The sequence below is a fragment of the Papilio xuthus genome, unplaced genomic scaffold, assembly GCF_000836235.2.
Source record: "Papilio xuthus unplaced genomic scaffold, Pxut_1.1 DF825928.1, whole genome shotgun sequence".
In the NCBI taxonomy this organism is placed as follows: domain Eukaryota; kingdom Metazoa; phylum Arthropoda; class Insecta; order Lepidoptera; family Papilionidae; genus Papilio; species Papilio xuthus.
In genome coordinates, this window is record NW_013532721.1 from 7,110,352 (window position 1) to 7,133,916 (window position 23,565).

A 23,565-nucleotide genomic window follows, 5' to 3' on the forward strand; every position below is an offset into this window, starting at 1 on the left:
ATTTTTTTTTAGTTCCTAACTTTGAAAAGACGTTTCTAAAGTAAGGTTATATATAATTTTATTCAGATTCAATGGTATCTGAATTATTTTGAAGTAATCCAATAATATTGCATATTAAAATAACAATAAATGTATGTAATGCAAATCAATTTTGTCTTCAACTGACTTTTGACGTTTAATTCTTAACATTATATGTTAATATTCCTCATACCTTTGTAATAAATCGATGTTTCTTAATTAGTAAAAATACATATACTTACATAATTAAAAAGAAAATGTTGTATTATGTAATGTATAAATAGCTCGTGTGTAAATCAGTTCTGAACCGGCTCAGAAGTTCAGGTCACATAGACTTGACCCATTGAGTTGGCAAATTAATCTTACATGACGTAAAACCAGTCGTGTTATTTTTATGTAATTTCAAAATGATGATATTAGCAACATGTAGTAGGTGCCGATCGCGTTTTATTTGCTTTTCTTAGAAATTGTACTGAGCTGCGAGCCGGTGCACTGATCTACTTCACACATGCGAACCGTGAGCTGATCTGCAGATCAAGTTTATTAGAGATATGCATGACAGGAAAAGAAAAGGGGAATTTAAGGATCTGTGTTTAAATATCGCCGTTATTTGGTGCAGAACTATTGGTGACGTCATTTTATTATCAGTATTGACTTGAACAATTATTATAATGATAATAATTGTTTAATTAAATGTTTATTGCTACAAAAATATGTGTATAGATTTAATATTATGACTATAATAAAAAAATAGTGAACTAAGGAGCATGTAGAAATTAAAATATAACACAATAGTGCTCCGAGTAACTTCAGTTAGTGTTTAAAGAACAAAGCATAATTTTATGTTGTTAAATAAGACCTAAAAGTACAAAACATTTTCGGAATACTTTGTATAAATTATTATTTTTTATAGGATTATGTAAAGAAACTCAAAACATCATATTTAGAAAAAACAGTCTATTTTATGTTCCCCTTAAATTATTTTTTATTGTTAAATAAATGATATTTCAAATAAAAAATTGTTTTATATTCCATCGCGAAACTTCCAACTTGTATATAGTGCGAGAAGATTATTTACTCCGGTTAAAAAGGGCGTATTTATTTTGCTTTTGGTATAAATTACTAAAATATAACACAACGTAAATATTCGAAGCGGCAAAGCAAATTATAAAACAATTAACGAACGAGTCTTCTTTGTGTCATTTGACAGTGACACTTGAATTGACGTTTTGTTGTGACAGCTAATCAATGTTTATTTTCGCGCTTTTAAGTTTTAAAGTTTTTTAGTTTTTTTTAAGTTTATTTGTAAAATTATCTTGCGATTTAAACATAGCCTTTATTAATATGTTATGATTTGTATTATCTATTACTCACATTTTCCGCATGATGGACGAAAACCATTTAACTGAGTTAAATATGTCCGAAGAAGTTTACGATACAGATCATTTTTTTACAAGCGATAACCAAAACTCAGAAAACTTTGAAAGCAATTTAGAATCAAATTCGGAACAGTTGGAGCTTATTGACGAGAGACAAGCCGATGCAGTCATAGAAAAGAAAACTCCACCGCAGAGGAATGAAACAACGCGTACAAAATTACCAATTGCGAGGATAAGAAATATAATGAGAATGGATCCAGACGTGAGCATCGTAAATAGTGATGCTGTATTTTTAGTTACGAAGGCAACCGTAAGTAATTACTTTTTCAATATTATAAACATAAGGATTATATATTGGCTTGTGGTCTGTTACCACTTATAACTCCATGAGTATTTCAATTATTATTTCCTTCAGGAGCTATTTCTGGAAACTATGGCAAAAGAAGCATACACATATATGTCACTTAACAAAAGGAAAACTATGGCCAAGAAAGATTTAGACCATGTCATAAACAATGTGGATTGTTTGTGTTTCCTTGAAGGTGCAATGGACTTTTAAAATGGATCGGTAAAATAAGTATTAAATAAAACTATGTGAATATAAAAATTGTATGTTTTTATTTACAAAACAATTACATGTTAGATCCTGGCTAAGCAAGAAACCTCTATGAGCATGACAAATATTGCAGTTCTGTGGATTCTCGTTTATCCAGGTTTGACTGTTTTTCATAAGAATAAATAGTATTTATAAGCAATTTAAGCATTAAATTTCCTTACTTATTAAAATAACTTTCAGTCACCACAATTTAATATGTCTTCGTTTCACTTTAAAATGTAAAATAATGTAAGATATATACAATATAAAAAGAAATATACAACTTCAACAACAGTTAGTTAGTGTTTCAAATACGACAGCGCAGTGTGCAGATATAGGTAGATTGGCCTTGCTCAGTGGCATTCTGTAAAGAAGTTAAGATTATTTTACAAATCATAGCATATCTTAGTAGCCTATGTGTTCTTCCAGACGATGTTCTACATCTATGCCAAATAACAGTGGGATCTGATTAGCCATTCTGGAGATATCTTCAAACAAACATCCATTCATCCAAACATTCACATTTATAATAATAGTCAGAATTATTAATGCCAAAAAAATATCTTAATATATACCAAAAATATTTTAATGCCAAAAAAATATATTAATATATTAAAATATCTTACCCTTTATCAAGGGAGCAGTCCACTCCAGTTGCAACTACTGCCATCTTTTCTGGCAACAGTCTGAGGGAGGACAAATTGACGACCACATCTCTGTCAGATAGATTCACAATGCCCACTATACCTGGTGACCCTGGCAGTAATCTGTATAGAAATTAAACCATATTACCATAAAAACCTACACATATTTAAATGAAACTCAAAGAAACAGTGGTTTAGGATGATTGACTAAATTTATAATAATTAATCTTACCTATTGACTACTAGTATAGATTCTGATATAGCTTTCGTCTCTAGATCTCCATAACGGGTGGCAGGTTTCTTTCTGATGGTCGCCAAATCTTTGTAGAACTGTAACAAAATATTGAATTTAGTTGAGCAGAAGGTAAAATATTTTCTAGAGGACACAATTAAGCTACAATTTTAGGGTTCTGTACCTCATAAGGAAAAAAAATGGAACCCTTATAGGATCACTTTGTTGTCCGTCCATCTCTCTGCTTGTCAAGACACTTAGTCTCAAAAACGCGTATCTCAAGCTGAAAATAATTTAATTGTAGAAAGAGATATGGATACCTTTCGTTTTCAATTATTCAAGACTTTGAAGAGTACTGTAGACCTAAATGTGTAACATTTTTTTTTAATGATAAATACCGTATAATGACTTCTGCCCGATAGTTGCTTGGCTAGATTCAAGGTGAGATAGTTATCGGCCAGTGGCAGCCATGTGCGTCCCGTGGTGTTAGAGAAGCCGGCATGTTCGCTCGCGTCCCAGTGGTATGGCGTGCGCTCAGGGTCGCGTGAGCTGAGCGCGTAGTGCTGCGGGTCTGTGTCGCAAGCTTGTGGGTCGCGCGTGTCCTGCCAGCTCACGTAGCCGTCCGTCATACCTAGCTCCTCGCCCTGGGAACATAACCAGTAGAGAAAGAAATTTAGCTAATAGACCAGGTGTCAGAGTGTACGTAATAAAAATTTATTCTGGAACATCAAAATTTGATGATCATCAGAACACTTAAAGTTCAGCTCTTAGTTTTCTCTACAATCATTTTATCAATGATGGGTTCAATCATCGTTTAAACAAGTCGTTTATATTTTAAAACATACGGTTATTGGCTAATTAAAATATTTGCCAACCATCTAAAGATTCTTTAAATTTTATATTACCATCCTTTAGTAAGGGTTTTGATATGTTTCACCTGATATGTGATGGCGATGCCGGGCAGCATCAGCGCAAGCATATTCATTGCGTCCACGCGATCGGAGCCGTGCCGCGACGCCAGCCGGCTCTGGTCATGGTTGCCGTTCTATATATATTATAAGATATACAATATCACATTTAGTTACGAAATTACGCATTTACACTCGTAATATTAGTAAGATTAGAAAATTATTTCCATCGTTTAGTCATTTGGGAAACATTTATTTGGTGTTACTTGTTTATGAATAGAAGCGTTACTCACCACCCAGTTAGCTGTCTTCCCACTTGGCATATAAGTCATCCACTTATCAATGACCAGCTTTATATCATACGCATTAGATGTATTGTGTATATCGCCGAGAAAGGCAAAGTTGAAAGGTACAGCGCCATCTCTGTTCCCATTGCCGTAATACTTGACGAGATCGCTGACGTCGGCGTAAGCCTCTGTCATCATCAACTTATGTTCTCCGTGCATCTTTGTAAACTCGTCTAGAATTTCCCGCCATGAGTACACAACGTCGTATGTCTCTTTTAAATTCCTTGTGTAAATGTGCTTTAAGTAATTGTAGTCATCCGGCGATGAGCCTGGGATACCTAAAGGTAAGACCTTGTGTCATTATCTAAGTTATTTGTCTAGTCTAGTATGGCAATGTAAAGTTGTAAAGCTATAATTGCCAAGACCAAGCTTTGCTTATAAGACATAAGTCTACCAACCATGGGAGGTTGAATTTGGACAGTCCATTTACTTATATTTTAATGAAACACATTTTTCTTAGACCTACTAAACATTATGTAGTTTTAAACCTGTGCGTGGTTCGTCTGGATATCTGCCTCCGAAGTCCTCTGGGCGGGCTTCAAATAGCATGTTGATGGCATCCACTCGGAACCCTGACACGCCCTGATCCAGCCAGAATCGTAGTACTTGCTAAATAAACGATTATTAGGTTAACAACTGATATTTATCCAAGTAGTTAAGTTAACTTTTCAAATATCATAAAAGCTTAATTTTCCACTTCGGGGACCATTCTGTGTGTTGTCGTGGCCGTCCTAGCGAAAATAGAAGGTAAACGTGACAATACTAGACCACCCTTAAGGCCACCCCTTTAGTTGCTTTGTTTTAGTATTCCCTAGGCATCCCATTGTCCCACACAAATTGAAGGTAGTCACGCCCTAGGGTTACCACATACAAACCTTGATCTCTTCGTGCACTCGGGGCTCGCGGTAGTTGAGGTCGGGCTGGCCGATGGCGAACTGATGCAAGTAGTACTGGCCGCGTTCCTCGCTGTACTGCCACGCACTACCCCTGAAGTTGCTCACCTGCATACAAATTAAATAAATACATTTATAAAATATACAATCATCAGAATGATTCCACCAGGATTGAAGTTTTGAAGTAACACCAAAAAATAAGGACGAAATTCTCCGTTTTGAAGTCTGTTTAAAATATAGCATAACCCTGCGCGAATTTCAAGTTGTTTAAACTACCAGAACCAGAACCACGTAAATACGATTATTAAAAGTTAAAAAAACTTGTTTTTAAGCAAGGATATGTAAGACTTAAAACATTACTAGACATGCCTTTTTACAATGACTTCTTCAATAAACAGCATAATCGCATCCTTATAGAAGGATTTTAGTTCAATAATTTAAGCAGTTTCTATAATTGGTATTTACCCAGTTGCTAGGCGGTTTCTGGACGCCGGATTTATTGGGGTCGGGGATGCCGTCAGCCCACACGTAGTAGTCCTCGTACCCGGGCTCGCGGCGCACCGAACGCAGGAACCAATCGCTCTCGTTGCTCGTGTGGTTCGGCACAAAGTCCAGGATTACTCGTATACCTAAATATAACATTGCTAATAGTGCGTTTGGATGCTTGATATCTAGCGATAGAGTCAGTTTCCTAGTCTTCAAATGATGTTAAATCATTTTTGTTTCTCGCGGGGATCTTTTTAAAGTAAGTTTGTAATTTTATACTATACATGTATTTTTTTAATAATCTTTGGTTGGTTAAAAAGGTAAATGTCGTGTAATTCCAAGGTTTTTCCGAGGAATATTAAGAGGTAAGGTCTTATTATTTTATTTACTTTACTCATTTAAAATTGTTTTTGTTATATATGTTGTTATGTTATTTGTAATAAAGACATTTGGTGATAAAACGGTAAATTCGAGCCTAATATTTAGCATATTTATTTCTAAGTTTTTGCATCAAGTAAATACCTAATAAAAACTATAACTATAAAATTACGAGACGCAAAAAACTAGACAACAGACAAAAAACATCTGTTCCTACATTTTAAGTTAAGTAATTCAAACATAACATGTCAATCAAATAACAGTTATAACGACTTTATTAAAACTGTTATTGAAAAGTCTATTAGAATTAATTATTAGAACTTTTATTTTATAAAATGATGTTTATTTTGTAGGTAAGCCTTTTTTATTCATCACTTTATTGCGCAGTGGCAATGATTTGGATAAGATTTATTTTAATGACGCAATTAAAATATTGTATTCACCGTAAATTACGGGAATTTTCAGTATATCACATTTGACAACACACAACAAAACTTGGTATACAGAAAATCTACATTTATCCTTGTTAACAATACGATTATTTTCTGACAAACCGAGATATTACTTGCATGTACACTTACTAGGAAAATAATGGCAACATTGAACATAACTTTTTCCTTTTTTATTTAACCTTCGTCGTATTTTTGATGCCAGTGATCGCATGATTTGATTTTTAATACAACTACTGAATATGATACACCTTTATAAAATACTTTTACAATATTCTTTACTTGCTTTTGCTAAATAACTACTATTCATTATATTTATGTATCTACACCTTACATTTTTATCGCGCCATTGTTTTTACAGTTTCGCTCACCATTTTCTCTATAAGGGACGTAGATACATAACCAGAAACATTTAATCCATAGCTTGGTTTATGACAAACGAACTAACTTCACAACATATCAGGACTTGTAACAAAAGACGCCCTACTTTATGATACTCCGGGGATGAATACGAATCGAATGATATGCAATAATTAAAATCCGACAAGTCTTGGTACAGGAGGTAATTATGGAACGGACATATTTTAAAAATACTTTACGAATATACGATATTATAAAATAACAGAGTCATTAAAAAAATTGTAGATTAATATTTATATTACGACGACGACGCGAAATAAAAAAAAAATCAGTAGCTTTGTTGTTATACCAGACTTTATTCTACATCGATGCCAAATTTACTCCAGATCCAATCAGCCGTTCTGGAGATACCTCAAGCAAACATCCGTCCATCCATCCATTCTTAAAAAACATTCACATTTTCAATATTAAGTAATATTATTAAATACTTGCCCAATTTCTTAGCAGTCTTCATGAGGAGTTGGAAGTGGTCCATGTTGCCGTACTCCGGCGCTATCTCTCTATAGTCAGTGATGTCGTAGCCGAAGTCGCGCATGGGCGACAGGAAGATAGGCGACATCCAGATCGCGTCAACTCCTGTCTCCTTTAGGTACGGCAGCTTCTCTGTTATACCTACAAAATAAACACTAAATCAGAGATATTATTACTTTGTTTCTCGTAGACCGAATAGGATTTTTATTTTAAACATAATATTCACATATCCCAGCGTTTCTTTGTTTTTTTTTTTGGGAATCACTCCACTAAGTCATTGAAGGTATAAGATTCAAACTTTATAGAAGCTCGTGGTTCGATGCGAGCATGTATTTATTAAACTAGTGGACCTACTAGTGTAGTGTACTAGTGTAGTGGACCTACTAGTGTAGTGTACTGTGGAGTAAAGCTTGTGCAGGGCTGGGCCCACCACCTCATTCCTTCACATTATCTTGACACCTGAAAATGTGTTCTGCGCAATGTGTCTTGCGTAAAAGCGAGCCTTTATAAAGTTTGGATGCATTCATAGTTATAACTTTCATAATATCCTTCTTTAAATATGTCAAGTTATTTTGAATTTTCAAATGTTTAATGTTTGTATGTATGTATTATATGTTCGTTGTAGCTTAAACGACTTGACCGATTTTGAACTATAGATATCATTTAGTTCATGTTATTTCTTGCTGTATAATTGTTTACTATTTATTTATAATCTATTATAATGAAGTCTTAGTTCAACGAACATTTCTATATAAACATTTTATCAATATTTCTATAAATAGCTGCAGGTAAATGTAACGTTGCTGCTACACTGTACATCATACAAATACATTCACATACATAACACATCATACACAAACAAAAACTTAATGCATTCTCTTTGAAATAACATTGCTAATTACAAATTAGATAAATAAAAAACAGTAACGTATTTTTTTTAAACATAGAAGCAAAAACAATGTTTTTAAGTACTTGAAAACATAAAGGTGAGTGTAGACTAGAGCGTTTACTTGTAACAGAACAACGAGTTGCTGTATTTTTTTTATATCATAAGGTGACAAACGAGCGAGCGGCTACCTCAAATAGCTGAAATATCGAAGTGACCGTTGTCCATAGACATACGCAATTGCATATGCGTTGCCCACCTTTAATCGACGGAGGAGAAGATGAACAGAAAGAAAACATTTCCAAGCATCCTCTCATCCGGAAGGTCCACTTCCACTTCCCATTCTTTTCTTATAAGAAAAAGAGTGGGAAGGAAAAGATGACTAAATTAGGCCTCCGGGACGCAAAAAATGTATGGTCTAGTGTATTATCCTTTCACGAACCACACGTGCTATGGAAACTGCTTTTATCATTCGTAAAACGTTACATAGAAATGTTCGAGACAATGCTGTAGTGTACATTCACCTTTACATTATGAGTTTGTTCATTATTTTACGATAAACTAAAAACATTTAAGTATAATATTAATTATGTATAAAAAAAAATTTTTTGTATTTCCAAAACAAACATCGATATTTAGAATTGTTTGTTTTGAAATAATATCAAAAACAAAATTATGCATGCAGTTTAATTAAAAAAAAACTTACCATTTAAGTCACCGATTCCATCTCCATTGCTATCTTTGAAGGACCTTGGATATATTTGATATATCAGTGCTGTTTGCCACCAGTCATGGTCTATAGCGTCAGCAGATGTCAAAAAGAACGTCAGAAATAAACCTGATAAAAAATTGAGCAAGAAAAACGAAAAACGCATCATGATGTACAATGTATGTCCAAATCACGTAATGTTTTTGTTTTATTCACCCTTTATACTTCTTTTTAATTATTTCATCTGATTTTTAATTTGAACATATCGAACCATGTGTGATGTAGATTTTGCGTCTTCAGGAAACAATTAAATTGATTGATTGAATGATTTCACGAATTTAAATATTTTTCTTCATAGAAAAATAAGTTACTAAAAAAACAAAAGTTGTATTTTACCAACAAAGGTAACAGGACAAATATTTTCTCAATGTGTTGTATATTTTAACACAAATTCAACTCAATTTTAACCAGAGGTTATACGGAAATATAAACGTCCACTCTTCGCGATCGTTCAAACTGGACTGTGCTGTGAATTGCGAATGTTTTTGTTATGGCCTGGGCCTTGCAGTGATTGTCCTTCTGTAAGACCCCTTTTTCACTACGCTACTAGCCGCACGACCCTGCGGTGTTTACGAAAGTCGTGCCATTGGAAAGAACACAATTATATCAAATCAACGGCCAATATCTTGCTTCAATTTTTCAGTAGTTTTGTGTGTATTGTAAAATAAAATTAAAAGATATTAATTAAGTTACTAAAATATATATTACTGATAAAAGCAGTCGTATGGTAACGCGCTAGAGGAAAAGGAGTCTAAGTAAATGGGCTACATTGCATACATTACTCTGACCAAAATCATTTTATTTCTGTCCAATCAGAAGTTATGATTCATTGATTCGTTTAAAGAAATTGTACAGCTAAAAAAAAACAAAACATATGTAGGTATTACCTACGCTTAAATATTTGTTTAGTACATAAAGACGACGGAAAATGTAAGGATGGAAAGAGCGTTTGGATTGGGATGAATTTTGGAATATTATTTTATATAATAAAAGATAAAATGAAAATATTAAATAGAATTATTAGAAATAAAGAGAAAAGCACGCACTTTTACAGAATATATTTACAACTAATCATTTAAAAATAGAGAAAAAGGAAGAAAAAAGATACAAAGTTCTAAATTCAAAAATATAACAATTATGAATAAAAACGTGTAAAAAGGTTTTGTATCTGTCAGCAACAGTACACCTTTGTTTACTAAGATTTGTACTAAGTATATTAGATAAGTCACCCTTAACTAAGGGTAGGCTTCGATCTCTTCAGTGAGTACATATTGTGTAATGATGTTGATGATATATTGTCACTAGAACAAAATTTTTAAAGTCCCTTTCAAACTTTGTTTTCCTATTAAGCCTATTATCAACTTATCGAAATAAATGTAGGTGTTTTTACATAATAAAACGTTTTATTTTTTTTAACAATATCTTTGTAAAAACTACAATACAAAAGCACAATTATATTTAGTTTAAATTGAAGTACAAAATTATATCGAGACATTTTTGTATTAAAGGTTAGACGTGGAGAGAATTTACGCACATTAACTTCAATAATGACGATATTCAGTTAACATTTTTTGGCACAGCGTTGTATTATACGTGAAGATGATAAATTACTTTAATAATACTTAAAATACATTGTATTGCAATGATATTAATGCATATATTAGTACTGAATTAGTAAGAAAATAGTACCCCAGATTAGCTTGTGATACTTCAAAATTATAATTAGAAAATTATTTTCATACTACTCCAAGACAAAGATAAAGACAAAACATTGTAAAGTAATAAAATTGGTTACATTCCTTGTCATCAATGTTGAGAGTTTACGATATTTGGTGCATTTTTGGTATTTGTGTACTTTAGTGATCCCGAGATATCAATATAATATTTCACAGTCTTCTTCTTCTTGTCAGCCATGAGACGCCCACTGCTGGGCATAGGCCTCCCCCAAAGATCGCCACGATGACCGGTCTTGTGCCACCTGCATCCAGGACGCTCCCGCAACCTTGACCGACGATCCATCTTGTGGGAGGCCTGCCCACGCTGCGTCGACCTGTCCGTGGCCGCTACTCTAGAACTTTGCGGCCCCATCGACCGCAAAGTCCTACAGTGGCGCATATTTTACAGTATCAGTGAATAATGAAGTTATAAAGGCTAATGTACGTCAGTTTTTGTGTGTAAAAGACAGTCAAAGAATAGTTATTTCGATTATTTTAGTGCCGCGACTTATTAAAATTATCTGTGCAAAATAAAAGTTCACATAAATATTTTAACGATACGTAAATTATTTCGATGTCCTGTAAACCTTATAACCTAAATTCCATACCCATAAAGGGGGTCTTCTTAAACATATCGAATACTGTAAAAGTTTAAGTAATGAATTTTAGATAGCACTTGTCCATTCAATTAAGAGGTTTATAGCTTGTTTCATTAACTTTATTGGGTCATTGTTTCGAATTGCGATGTATTTGGAATGAAATAAGAGAATCAAAGCCCCGTTATTTTAATTCCGTAACTGTTTCCACTGTACTATACCAAAATGTAATCATATCTTGCAATTTCTATGTAAAAAGAGAAAATTTTAGTTTTAATAAGTTTTGCACGGATGTTTGAAACTTAAGGAAGAGTTACAAATACTTATAAATGAGTAATATTTAATTTTTTAAATTTATTTGCGACAGAGAAACAAGATTATTGTGTAAATTTGCTGGTACCTACAATTGGTTAGTACCTGGTTGATGATTATATGTGTTGGCACCTAATGGCGGCGGTAGGGCAGAGCGTGTTTGGACAACCGGCCAGAGCTCTGGACAGGGTCGCCACAGATCTGCGAATAACAGTCTCACATAACCCTGTTAATACCCCTCCTCAAAGACATGGTATAAAAAAGGTCGGCAATACCTGGGGAGATGAAAACTGTAAAAAATATGGGCATGGCGTTTTTACTTCGTCAAGTAATTCGAATTTATTTTGTATCTGTTATAGGCAGTGGCTATAAATGAACGCGGGAACCAAAAACCTTATTTACGCTGGTTCTATGCTTTTAAATTTCATTTTCTTTTCTAATTTATGGTTGATTATTTATGTCCAGATATTCTAATAAATATTTATCTTTACTGAAACTTTTATTTACTGGAATTACTTATTACTTATTTTATGTCTGAATTTAATTATGAATTCCTATAAGAATGTTTAAAATGCTGAGAGAGTTTTAGTGACGCAAATGAAAAGAAAGTACAGCCTTAAATAGAAGTCCTGATTTAAAAAAAAATCACAATTCGAGAATCGATTTTACTTGAAGTTTTACAATGGCATCAAATTATTTTAAAATTAAGTACGTGTTTTATGAAATAAGGTACTGCCATTTGTGAGTCAATTACAAATAAATTTGAAAGTAATTTATATCTGATGAGATTGGTTTTTGCGTTGTATTTAGTAGTATTTAAATAACTTTCATTGCAAAGAGATTTTTAAATATTATAATTCTGATGAATTCCCAAAAATTCCAAAATAGGTGTTGAATTATTAAAATTTAAAAGTTTTAATGCATAATGTTCAGTAGTATTTTTTAAGTGACTAAATCCTTCCTATCTATAGATTCTAGGGATCTTTATCACAAGTCGTAATTTATTCAAAATAACATTCAAGGGATCCTTAATGTCCTAACAAACTTGGATAACAATAGCTTTGCTATTATTTTAATTGCCTGAATTTTTAGAATAGCAAAGTTGTTTAAGTATCAATTTGCTATTACATATTTATAGTACCGTTTTTATTACACGACTGACGCATGAGTTTTTTCGCAGTTTTCCCTCATTATTTATATTATTATGAATGTATACTGTATTATTATTGTACGATAAAACCGACTTTGACGATGTGTCATCACATTCGAACCCATATAGAGTTTATTAATTCAGTTCAGTAGTTCTCCTTAATAATGATTAGTTTGTTAATGGGCTGTACTGTAAATCGGTAAAATCAAAAGAAATATCGGGAAAATACCAGAAGCATCAAATTATTTATATTTCGGTATTTTATCCGATTGGTATGGATTAAAAAAAAACAATTTTGGGATTATAAAAAATGAAATAAAACAATTTTAGCCGTAATAAAATATAATCGTCAGTTCGTGTTGAGTATCTAAACAAAATTTACATAAAGCAACTGTTCTATATACATTTAACTATATTACATTTACTGTACATAATGAATACATAACACGTAACTATATTTGTCATTTATTGAAGTAATTGTATGTAAATACTGTTAAAATTGTTAACCTTTTATGACAAAAAAAATAAAAAACGTCGATATTTTCAACAAGACTCAATTTTAATATATATTTCTAAAAAAAAATTCGAAAAATTTATTACTTAATGTAATCTCCATTCAATTTTCAAGATAAAAGAAAATGACGCTACTTTTAAAAAGCAAAAAATATTTTATCAGATCTTATTTTATAAGTTATTTAATATTTCAAAAAATTAAAAAAAAATGTGAAAACGATTGTAGAATTATAATATTTTCTCAGTATTTGCTTGTCTATGGATAGATTTGTTTTATCTGTAATCGAATCTTATAATACGAGCTTTATATACAGAGAATGATATAACATAGTTATTCTAAACAAATATACGTCAAATATGTCAACAATTTAGCACAATATATAAATCTTTGAATTATTGAGTAAGGCACATAATCTAAAGTTAATTATATCTTAATATTTAGCTTTGGGAGCTTGAGACATATTCTTTAAGCTGTTCAGCTTAATTTGAAACAATTAATTCCCATATTGTCTTAATCACGTTCATATATTGGTCGACAAATTTTATTTAACCATAGGATCAGTCTTCCATAATTGCTTACGAATGTATTGTAGAATTTTGACATAACAAAATACTGCACGAATATAAAGATACATTCATTAAAAAAAAACGAAAATTAATAAATCCAGAAATTGATTGAATACTTTTTAATAATTTGGAATACGATTTTTTTTTAATTTTTAAAAAGGTTTATTTTTAAAGGGCTTTACATTTATTTATAATTAACATGATTTTTATTATTTCCTTTATAATAAGTGATGCATAACCAATTTTGTACTAAGTATTCCTAAATCGTGTTTAGTATAAAGATTTTTATTTAAAAAAACTCATTTCCTCTTACAATATCGTAAACATTCGTGCAGTTTTTAAATTCATAAATGTTGATAAAATAAAGTCTTTGATGTTTAATTTAGACATAATAATTTCTTCCAAAACGGTCGTTTAACATGTACGACGGGCAATCCCGCCAATATGGCGGCGTCGAAAGCGTCTTTCAGTTGTTTCCGCGTCTTGGAAGAAGTTTCGATGTAGACGGCGTTTATTTTAGTTGCCAGTGCTCTCGCTTCTACTTCAGTCACAGCATGCTCTCCAATCGCCTGAAATAATAAGAAATTAATATTAAAAAACACCAAAATTATTAAAATTCAAATAACTAATTTACTCCAGTCCTCTGTTAGATCGTGTTATGTCACCAGACCATTTGGGAATAGATGTTACGTCTATACTAATATTCAATGTATCTCTTGGAATTCTTTTTACAATGTTTTGTGTGAGTATATAAATATTTTTGTTAAAACTCGATTACCACTGATCCTATGTCCTAGCTTACCCTAAGTCGTAACGGTTGGGAAATACCGCCGAGGACAGAGCACAACGCATGTACGTAGACGTGTACCGAAATGTAATATCAAAACTCGTTCCATAATAGTTATCAGCGTCATGTATCATTATGCAACGCAACAAATATAAATCAAAAACAATTACAGTGATAGTGCATCGGGCCCGCATAACCCGTATTGACTCTGTCAGATGTTATCTCAGAGAGGCATTGCCGTAGGAAAGCCGCGGCCGCTTACATTTTTTATGCTAAGATGTTGGGACATCAACGGTTTAACGGTCTTCAATGAATATATCATGGTATCGTTTGAAACATCATATTATTTATGTAGTTATTACGTGCTTATATAGCTTTGTGAATTACTTCACTTGGGGTGTTAAAAAAACGTATTTTTTGCAAGAATCTATATAAGTGCGGTATATTGTGACATCCTGTAACCTAATTGAATCTACTTAGTGGGTTACCATTCAATTCGAAATACAATTGCCTGTTCTTTTTATTAATTACTAGCTGTCGCACGCGACTCTGTCTGCGCATTATTAAAAAACTCTGTAAGTAGCCTATGTGTTCTTCCAGACTATGTTCTACATCTGTGCTACATTAAAGATCCGTTGATCCGTTCTGGAGATACCTTCTAACAAACATACATACATCCAAACTTTCGCGATTGTTTATGACTAACAATTAGCTAATGTCATACAAGATAGATTAACTTGAATCTTTCTTACCTTAAGTCCTTGTAAGACTTTATCGTCTGTCGCGAGATCACTCTGCGTTCCGACGAGCACTAAGGGTGCGTTCACACTGGCTACCGCTCGCGTCCACCGCTCCGCCACAGAGCGGAATGTCTCTGGCCGCACCACAGAGAAGCAGAGCATCAGCACATCCGTGCCCGGGTAGCAGAGCGCTCGTAACTCTGACATCGAGTCCTGGAAACATCGAATAATAATGATAAATAATTTAATCGGCACAGCTCGACAACATAATAAACTATTATATGACCATTGTTAGGAAGAAAATCCAACACTGCCGGTGTACTAGCACAACACTAGCCTTACTAAAATGTCGACGTTTATGTCCCCTCACTAATCATTCTGACACTTGATCTTATAATGAAAGCACACCGTTCGCGCCAAAGGATTCTAACTAATAATGTCTAAAACTAGGAAGAATATTTAAAAAGGGGGATCAGCTTGCGATAAAGTGTCGTTAAGAAGGAAAAGGATTAAGTAGATTCTGTCTATAAGTTACCCAAGTTCATCTTTTACCCTAACAGGGTGAGAACAACCACTAAAAGCAGCTTTACAAATATGCAGTATAAAATAAACTCCCAGTTTATAATTTAAGAGTATAATAGTCTATTTTAAATATATTTTACACACTAATTATAAAGGCAAAGTTCTGATAGCTAGACTAAACATGAGAACAATTTGTAAGGTAATCTTTAGTACCAATTAATTGTTAGTATAAACAATCCCACGATCATGTAGCAATCAACATCGTAGGCGTAAATTAGCTTTGCTTAAACTAAAAAGATCCCATAAAAAGATCGAGCCTTTGTTTGTAGGTACGTTAACAGAACTGGGAGTTAAGGTGAAAGTTGACACGAGCAATTAAATCAATTTTATAGACGCGTTATACTCGTCTCTATAATTTTGTTGCGCAATTTATGTAACGTGTGACCATATTACTTACGTCACAATCAAAGTGCCACATAGTGAATGTTTAATATGAGACAACAACACTGAGGGTCTCCCTTAGTGGCCAAGTAATCTTTCCCGATGCGTTATTGTATCTAAAGTTCTAAGATACAGTAAAACATAATGTCTCTAAAAACGTACTATTATATTTTTTGAAGCTTTATTGCGCGAGTGAATGTTATTAAACAGTTAATTTTTTCTAATAAATTGTACGCATGATTACACTAAGCGTCCGTCATTTAATACGACGAAGGGTTTAATGAACGCAGCCTTATAAATACGCAGTTTAACGCGCATACAGACTTTCACCGCAAATGCGTTTGTAATCATCATTTATTACTATCAATAAAGTAATTACAAAAAAAAAATAACCAGGGCAAAGTAAAAGTTAAGACAAAGTTTAAAAGTGTAAAAAATTCAAGACGAAATTGTAGTGTTTTAATTAATAAAAAGACAAAAGATATTAATAAGATGCATATAAAAACGCATTACTCTACTGTACTTTTTTACATTACTGTGAGAATATTTTCTTCTAACCCCAACGTAAATATCTTAATGTCAAGCTAAGCTTAACGAAGGTGAAAAGAAACTGTGGGAAACAGGAAAGATGTGAACTGTGCGACAATGGTACAAGCAAAAAACAACATTCAATTAAACGCATCTGCAAACGCAGACGCGCAATATTTTTTATATGTGAAAAGGTTAGGTAGAAACAGGTGTGTATACAATAGTTCATCTTTATTTACTAAGTAGAGTATTTAATTCTAGTATTTTTTTTTATTAACATGTGTCGAAGACATCAAAAATACGTCTGCGTATTGTGATAAAATGTTAGAACATTTGGCTATTCTTTTTTTTTTAAACAAAGCATGAATCTCTGCACGTAAATAGCTGTCGCCAGCTCCTTCCATCGGATTTAAAAAAACTTAATTAGCCTTTGTGTTCTACCAGACTATGCCATTTTTTTTATAACAGAAGGGCAAACGAGCAGCGGGAACACCGAGGTGTTCAACGACGCTCATGGACATCAGCAATACCAGAGGAACCGCAGATGCGTTGCCGGCCTTTGTGATAGTGATAAGCAAGCTAATATAATTTGTTATCCGTTGAGCCGTTCTGAATGTATCCATTTACACATCCAAACATTTACGCTATAAGTAAGATTTATATGTAGTTGGGCGTATAGAGATGCTGGAGGAGTACACTGAGCAACTCAGAATCATTCTTTAAAATGATTTATATAGTTTGTACTAAAAGTAAAAAGCAACAAATTTTGCAAGCATTTTCAGTATTATAACTGAAAGATGTTCGACCAATAAATTGCATAGAATTCCGGTTAACTAAAAATTAACGTTTAGCTTGCTATGTAATGATATAAATAATTTAGTTAGCTTTTTATAAAGAACGTCGGTGGCTCAGTGGTCAAGCACTTGACTTGCAATCTGCAGGTCCTGGGTTCGAATCCCACCATGTACCAATGTGTTTTTCGATTTTCGATTTACATATGTACATTTTATCCGACGTTCTTACGGTGTAGGAAAACATCGTGATGCAATCTGCACATATGAGAAGGAATTCAAAGATATGTGTGAAGTCAACCAACCCGCACTTGGCCAGCGTGGTTGACTATGGCCTAATCACCCTCAACTTAGGGTAGGCTCCGAGCCCCTCGGTGGGGACGTATAGTGAGCTGATGATGTTATAAAGGAATAGTATACTAAAATAAGAATTAAAATTTCTCCTTACGTCAAGTGGGAATTCAAATGAAACTTGAAGCAAGATATTAAAGTATTCAGTACAGAAATGTAGCTACCATATTCCATGAAGTAATGATACTACGAGCTTAACGTAACACAAACTTTATAATTAGACAATTAACCTACTTCATTAACCTTGCGGGGAATTCTACGTAAGGGCTTTCGGTACTCGTGAATTTTCCCTTTATTTTCATTGGCTTTTAAAACATTTAGACTCAATTGTTTAGTTGGTTATTTAGTAATTATATTGATCATTTTTTGAAAAATATTCTTATATTTTTTTCTTACTAATATTGTTCGGCAGTGTAAACTCACTAGAATAGAGTAAGGAGAATAGACTTACTTGTCCAGCAGTATCACAGATTTCCACACAGACAGGCCGATCGTCCACGTCTACCACAACTGTAACAAAATTAATTAATTTAATTATATTTACCAATCGAGTTAATGCAAGAAAAATATTTATAAATAATGAAGAAATATCTAATCAAAAGAGTATTGCTGGTTTATTTACATTATGCCAGTACATTAGGACCCAAAATTCTGGCATAATGTACTAACTGGCGCTAGTGAGGCAAAACAGTACATGCTAGGCTATGTCCTATTATACTGGCATAATGTAAACCAGGCATTAAAATATGCATAATATGTTTTACTGATGCGTAGCCAATTTGGCAATAGAGAGCAGATAATTATTATACTTTACTTCTGCTTTATTCTGTAAATCCTGTTTTTATTTTAAATATAAGGTAGCAAATGACCAAGCGACCACACAAATTCGTCGAAATAGCAAAGCGACCGCTGCCCATAGATATCTGCAATTGCAGATGTACCTTTAACGGACGGTGGAGGGGTCACACAGAATGATTATATTACCCATTGCTTACGTCCCCTCCTCCGTCAAATACACACACATACACACAATTTATATAAAAACAACATAAATCATAGAAAGATATGTTTTTTCGTAAATAATATGAAGTCTATGTTTGGCAAGATTACGTAGGTTTGACCAAGTATCTTAACAATCTTGATTAGATAGACAAAAAAGTATCGATTAGTCACTAATGACGACGATATAACCGTGTCGGTTTGTCATATCCTGTCACAAATCATGTCGGTTCAAGGTAATTAATTAAAAAAGGATTGATAGATTCATTGCTAGTGTAATACTAAGAAATATCCTGAGTAATAAATACGTGTAAATAGCTCTTACTTCTTTTTACAAATAAAATAGCCAACGTATTTTTATGCCTTACGATCTTATAATCATCAAGACGGAGACAGCCGTTGGAAATAAGTTTCTAATTTACATATATAATTTTAAAACTACTAAACATCTTATACCCTTATTATTCACTAGCTGTCGCTCGTGACTCTGTCCGCCCGAAATAAAATAAAACTTAATAAGTAGCCTGTGTTTTCTTCCAGATTATGTTCTACATCTATGTCAAATTTCAGCGAGATCCATGCAGCCGTCTAAACATTCGCATTTACAATATTAGTATGAAGTATGATATCAAAATAAAGTTAATATCTTTATCAATAAATTTGTAGTATTTAATTCGTAAATTTTAATCATTATTAGTTTAAATAGTGACCATTTACGGGCAGTTATAACAAATCTGTAGGAATGTTGTCGACAGAGAAACAAGTTTGAGACAAGTTCCGATACGAAAGCTTAGCTCTATTCCCGGTGACGCCGAGGAATTTAATCTCAGAGTCAACAATTTAATTAAACAAGCTAATAGAACTTTAACTGTATTAATTTTAGTTCCAAACAACTCCAAAGAGCAAACGATACTTTTATTTTTCATACATTTTGTGTAACATTTGATTTATTTTGATGAATAACTCGTTAAAGACAAAATTATGTTTACTATTGAAATTGATTTTAGCTTTATTGATTTGAACGCAGCAGTATATTCTACGCTCAAAGTAGTACAGTCAGCTGCAAAAATATGTATTAATTCAAATTAAAATTGTACAGGTCTTGGGTTTTCAAATTTTGTACACACTTATCCGCCCGTATGCTTTCGCATATGAATATATGCTATTGACAAATAGATGCCTAATATTTTTGGAATCGAAGCCCTATATGAATTTCTAAAGTTTTAAATTGTATACATATATTTGTAGCTGACTGTACATAGAAATTGGAATTTTAAAACTGTATTTTTGACTTTTGATTTTAAGTATACATTTGTAATTTAATACAATGCAAACTTTTTTAAAGCATAAAGAGTTTAGTTTGTTTTAAGCATGTTACAACAATCGCGTGACTGATTAGACCTTGCGAATTTTCCACAGTACGCAAAACCTTTCAACCAGAAAGTAAGTGAACGATGGTCAAGTTTTTTTTAATTCTTCAATTGATAAAGTTTGAAATTCTAGAAACGATTTCGGCAATCAATGAGTTATGTAATAGATATATGTTGAGATGTCGATTTTATTAAGTTATCTTAGCCTCTACTGGACAAAAGTTACAAATGAGCGAGAATCTATCTCTCAATAAATTTCTAGATCAGAACTTTAGCCACTCCCACTAAATATGTGCCAAATTTCAACAAGATCCGTTGTACCGTTCCGGATATACCTTCTAACAAATATTCATCCATCCATTTAAACATTCGCATTTATAATATTAGTAAAATTTAACGACCAGTAACATCTGTAGAGTTGCTAGTACGAATAAAAGAAACACATATCACATATCAATCATAGTAACAAACAACTCTTTTATAGGCATCATTAAAATACACTGAAGGTTGTCCTTAAATTCATAAATGGTAGGTCCATAGTTTTATTTCGTTGATTCTTCACACGTAGTGAGCCTTGTCAGTATATACGTGAGATGTTTGTCTCTGATGTACTAAGTAGTAGAGAGGTTTGTAATAATCCTACATTGTAATTAGTAGTTACTTAGTAATTAGTAATCACGTTAAATCCGTATGAAATAAAATCTTTTGTACTCAATAACTTTCAGACTGTCATCAAACTGCCTATTTCCACACAAGTTATATTTCTCTTCCATATTGTAAATCTATCAGCCGTCATATTTGAATTCACTCTCTTACGCACATCTTCTGTAACAATCCATCCACATTTTCAGGCTAGTTTTTTAGAATAACAACAGTTTTTCCATTTAACCTGTGGAATACTTCGTTATACGTTTCCAATAGAACGCGCTCAATTATGGAAAGCGCAGGATGAAATACGATATCATTCTGCCGGTAGCCACGTCGACATTTCTTATTGTCAAATATTAATCAATTGTTACCCACTGACCTCAATGTGCATCCAAGAGATCAGAGGTGAGTTTTACTTTAAGCATTGGATAGTTTTATGATGATGACAGGTATAGCGGTCGCCCGTGACTCCGCCGCGCGGAATTAAAAGAACATAATTAGTAGCCTATGTTTTCTTTCAGACTATGTTCTATACGTATGCCAAATTTCATCAAGATCCGTTCAACCGTTCTGGAGATACCTTCAAATAAATATCCATCTAAACATTCGCAATTATAATATTAGTAAGATTTTCTGCGATGCATTAGGTCATAGTGTTCGCTTTTGTTCACCTCTAACTTAAGGTAGGCTCCGAGCACCTCGGTGGGGACGTATGAGCTGATGATGAATGAATGAATGAAATGTTCGTTTTTGATTTGCAAAATCTTTTTGGCATGTCGTCTTTGGTTATTGTATTTTTTTATACTTTAAGAGGATTTATTTATATGGCTTTAAAGGATATGGGTATTAGAAGTTTTGCGATAAAATTAACTGCAGAACCCTAACCTTTTTTTTTGTTTTTGACCTTCTTTAAAGTATATTAGCTTATTATATTTGTAACGTTTGTCTGATGTGGATGCAGTATAAGCTAACAGTAACTCGTTCACGGTTAGTTGTTTTCGGTGGCTGGAACGGCGGCGGGCAACGGGCGGTGCAACACGATACGTCTCGACCTGTTTCCGTCAGCGAGACGGTTCAACTTACCTGTCCAGGGTTGTCACGTGCTCGTATGCTATGAAACTAAAGATTGAACATTCAGTATCCGATCTAGTAATAGTTAGGTCATTTAAAGAGGCCTATAAATATTTATAAAAGTTAAAAAATATTATCTCTAAAGAGAAATAAGGAAACTATTACCATGTTACAATTGATATTTTACTACGTAGACCTAGTATGGAGTAGGTCACATCTAGACATTTAAGAGACAAACGATAGTAATTTATTTAATCTAGTTTTCGGTGTGCGATTATTTATGTTGACAACCCTGATGCGCGAGATGCGACGATTTATGATAGCGCGTAGTACACTGCGCGGTGTGTTACATATTTTACATACATGCTACAGATTTATTTATTGATTTATAATAAATACTGAGGAGTTCATGTATTACTGGCATGTATAATAATTTACATCGACTTCAAAGTTATTAAATCAATGTAATAAGTATTTAATAATTTTGCAATGTACAGTATAAAAAAAATATATTAACCAAAGAAATTATAATAATAGACATGACGAGTCAAGAAAAACGGCTCAACGGATCTCGATGATATTAGGCATAGATGTAGAACATAGTCTGGAAGAACATATAAGCTACGCATAGGCGTCAGTTAGTAATAAATATATATATATGTATCTTGTTCGTGTATTGTTCTTCCTTCAAAAGTTTCCAGCCTCGTCTATAGATGGATTCAATGTCAATGGGTATACTGCTATTTGTTATCTCTTACGTAACGAGATTAGTCTGTGGCTCCCGACATGTTAGATAGTCGAGCTCCTGAGATAAAGACGTTTACTTTCTTTATATTGTTTCCGAGAACACGCTTTAATATCTCGTTGTTATGCCGAATAAATACTGTCGTTGATAATGTGAGTTTAAGGTTATTTCATGTTTCAATATCTTTTTTAAGAGATACTGAAATTATCTATGATGTCTTTTTAAACACGTGAAATTATTGATTGTTTTTATTGTTTTTTTTTTAAATATTTCTGTGGTTTATTTTAGTGTTTCCTTTTCAATAAGGGCTGCTTAAAAGTAACTGACGTTTGGTCGTGAACATATTATGCAAAATTATTCCGCGAAAGCACCCCGCTGTTTTGCCCAGTAGTTGAATTATGCCGGTATTTTGCTTTAAAGATTTAATATAGTATGCAAAGGTAAGTGACAAGTAACAACAAAATTAAAGAATTTCAAAACGAAAATTTTAAATAAATATTATAGAAATATGATAAAAATTCGAAAGCACATAACTTATTAATTGGTAGAAAATATCTTTGGAGATTTTTTTACACCTGAGATCGCTGAAATAGCGAAGCAATCGTTGCCTATAGACATACGCAATTGCATATGCGTTGCCTATCTTTAATCAACGGAGGAGGGGAACATGAAAACCAAAGCTTTTAATATTATTTTAAAGAAATTTTCTACTGAATACATTTTTATTAAAAACACAATGAGTTATGCATGAAACACGCCTACATTATTGTTATTACATCGCTTTCAGTATGACATCCGGTTTACATAACAACATACCGCGTGCGAAAACATTTATCAACTCTAC

General features: G+C 32.9%; 3 protein-coding genes across 3 annotated transcripts in view; 1 reads left to right on the forward strand and 2 right to left on the reverse strand.

The window, feature by feature from the left end:
• Nucleotides 1-1,294: 1,294 nt before the first annotated feature.
• Nucleotides 1,295-2,171, forward strand: PolE4 (DNA polymerase epsilon subunit 4). Its single transcript, XM_013322532.1, has 2 exons — nucleotides 1,295-1,707; nucleotides 1,813-2,171. Exons 1-2 carry the CDS (start codon nucleotides 1,402-1,404, stop codon nucleotides 1,954-1,956), a joined length of 450 nt encoding a protein of 149 aa, XP_013177986.1. The 5' UTR covers nucleotides 1,295-1,401; the 3' UTR covers nucleotides 1,957-2,171.
• On the reverse strand, nucleotides 1,999-9,351 carry LOC106125363 (maltase A1-like). Its single transcript, XM_013322530.1, has 11 exons — nucleotides 8,813-9,351; nucleotides 7,182-7,361; nucleotides 5,482-5,645; nucleotides 4,999-5,124; nucleotides 4,612-4,732; nucleotides 4,070-4,401; nucleotides 3,806-3,913; nucleotides 3,267-3,512; nucleotides 2,869-2,966; nucleotides 2,619-2,759; nucleotides 1,999-2,356 (listed from the first exon to the last, which is right to left on the reverse strand). The coding sequence occupies exons 1-11, from the start codon at nucleotides 8,982-8,984 to the stop codon at nucleotides 2,278-2,280; spliced, it is 1,767 nt and encodes a 588-aa protein (XP_013177984.1). The 5' UTR covers nucleotides 8,985-9,351; the 3' UTR covers nucleotides 1,999-2,277.
• Nucleotides 9,352-13,928: 4,577 nt separating this feature from the next.
• Nucleotides 13,929-23,565, reverse strand: part of LOC106125411 (uncharacterized) — a 45,697-nt gene continuing 36,060 nt past the window's right edge. Inside the window, exons 2-4 of the mRNA XM_013322604.1 lie at nucleotides 18,340-18,398; nucleotides 15,268-15,468; nucleotides 13,929-14,297 (exon numbers count right to left, since the gene is read on the reverse strand). Coding sequence (XP_013178058.1) covers nucleotides 14,106-14,297; nucleotides 15,268-15,468; nucleotides 18,340-18,398 — 452 coding nt within the window. The 3' untranslated portion in view covers nucleotides 13,929-14,105. The remainder of the gene's footprint in view (nucleotides 14,298-15,267; nucleotides 15,469-18,339; nucleotides 18,399-23,565) is intronic.

Bases quoted from the DNA above. Each gene is read 5' to 3' on its own strand.
- PolE4 (XM_013322532.1), top strand. From the start codon at position 1,402: ATGATGGACGAAAACCATTTAACTGAGTTAAATATGTCCGAAGAAGTT. The intron at 1,708-1,812 runs GTAAGTAATTAC...TATTTCCTTCAG, and splicing joins TTTTAGTTACGAAGGCAACC to GAGCTATTTCTGGAAACTAT.
- LOC106125363 (XM_013322530.1), bottom strand. From the start codon at position 8,984: ATGATGCGTTTTTCGTTTTTCTTGCTCAATTTTTTATCAGGTTTATTT. The intron at 4,733-4,998 runs GTTTGTATGTGG...TCGTTTATTTAG, and splicing joins GAGTGCACGAAGAGATCAAG to CAAGTACTACGATTCTGGCT. The intron at 3,513-3,805 runs GTGAAACATATC...TTATGTTCCCAG, and splicing joins GCATCGCCATCACATATCAG to GGCGAGGAGCTAGGTATGAC.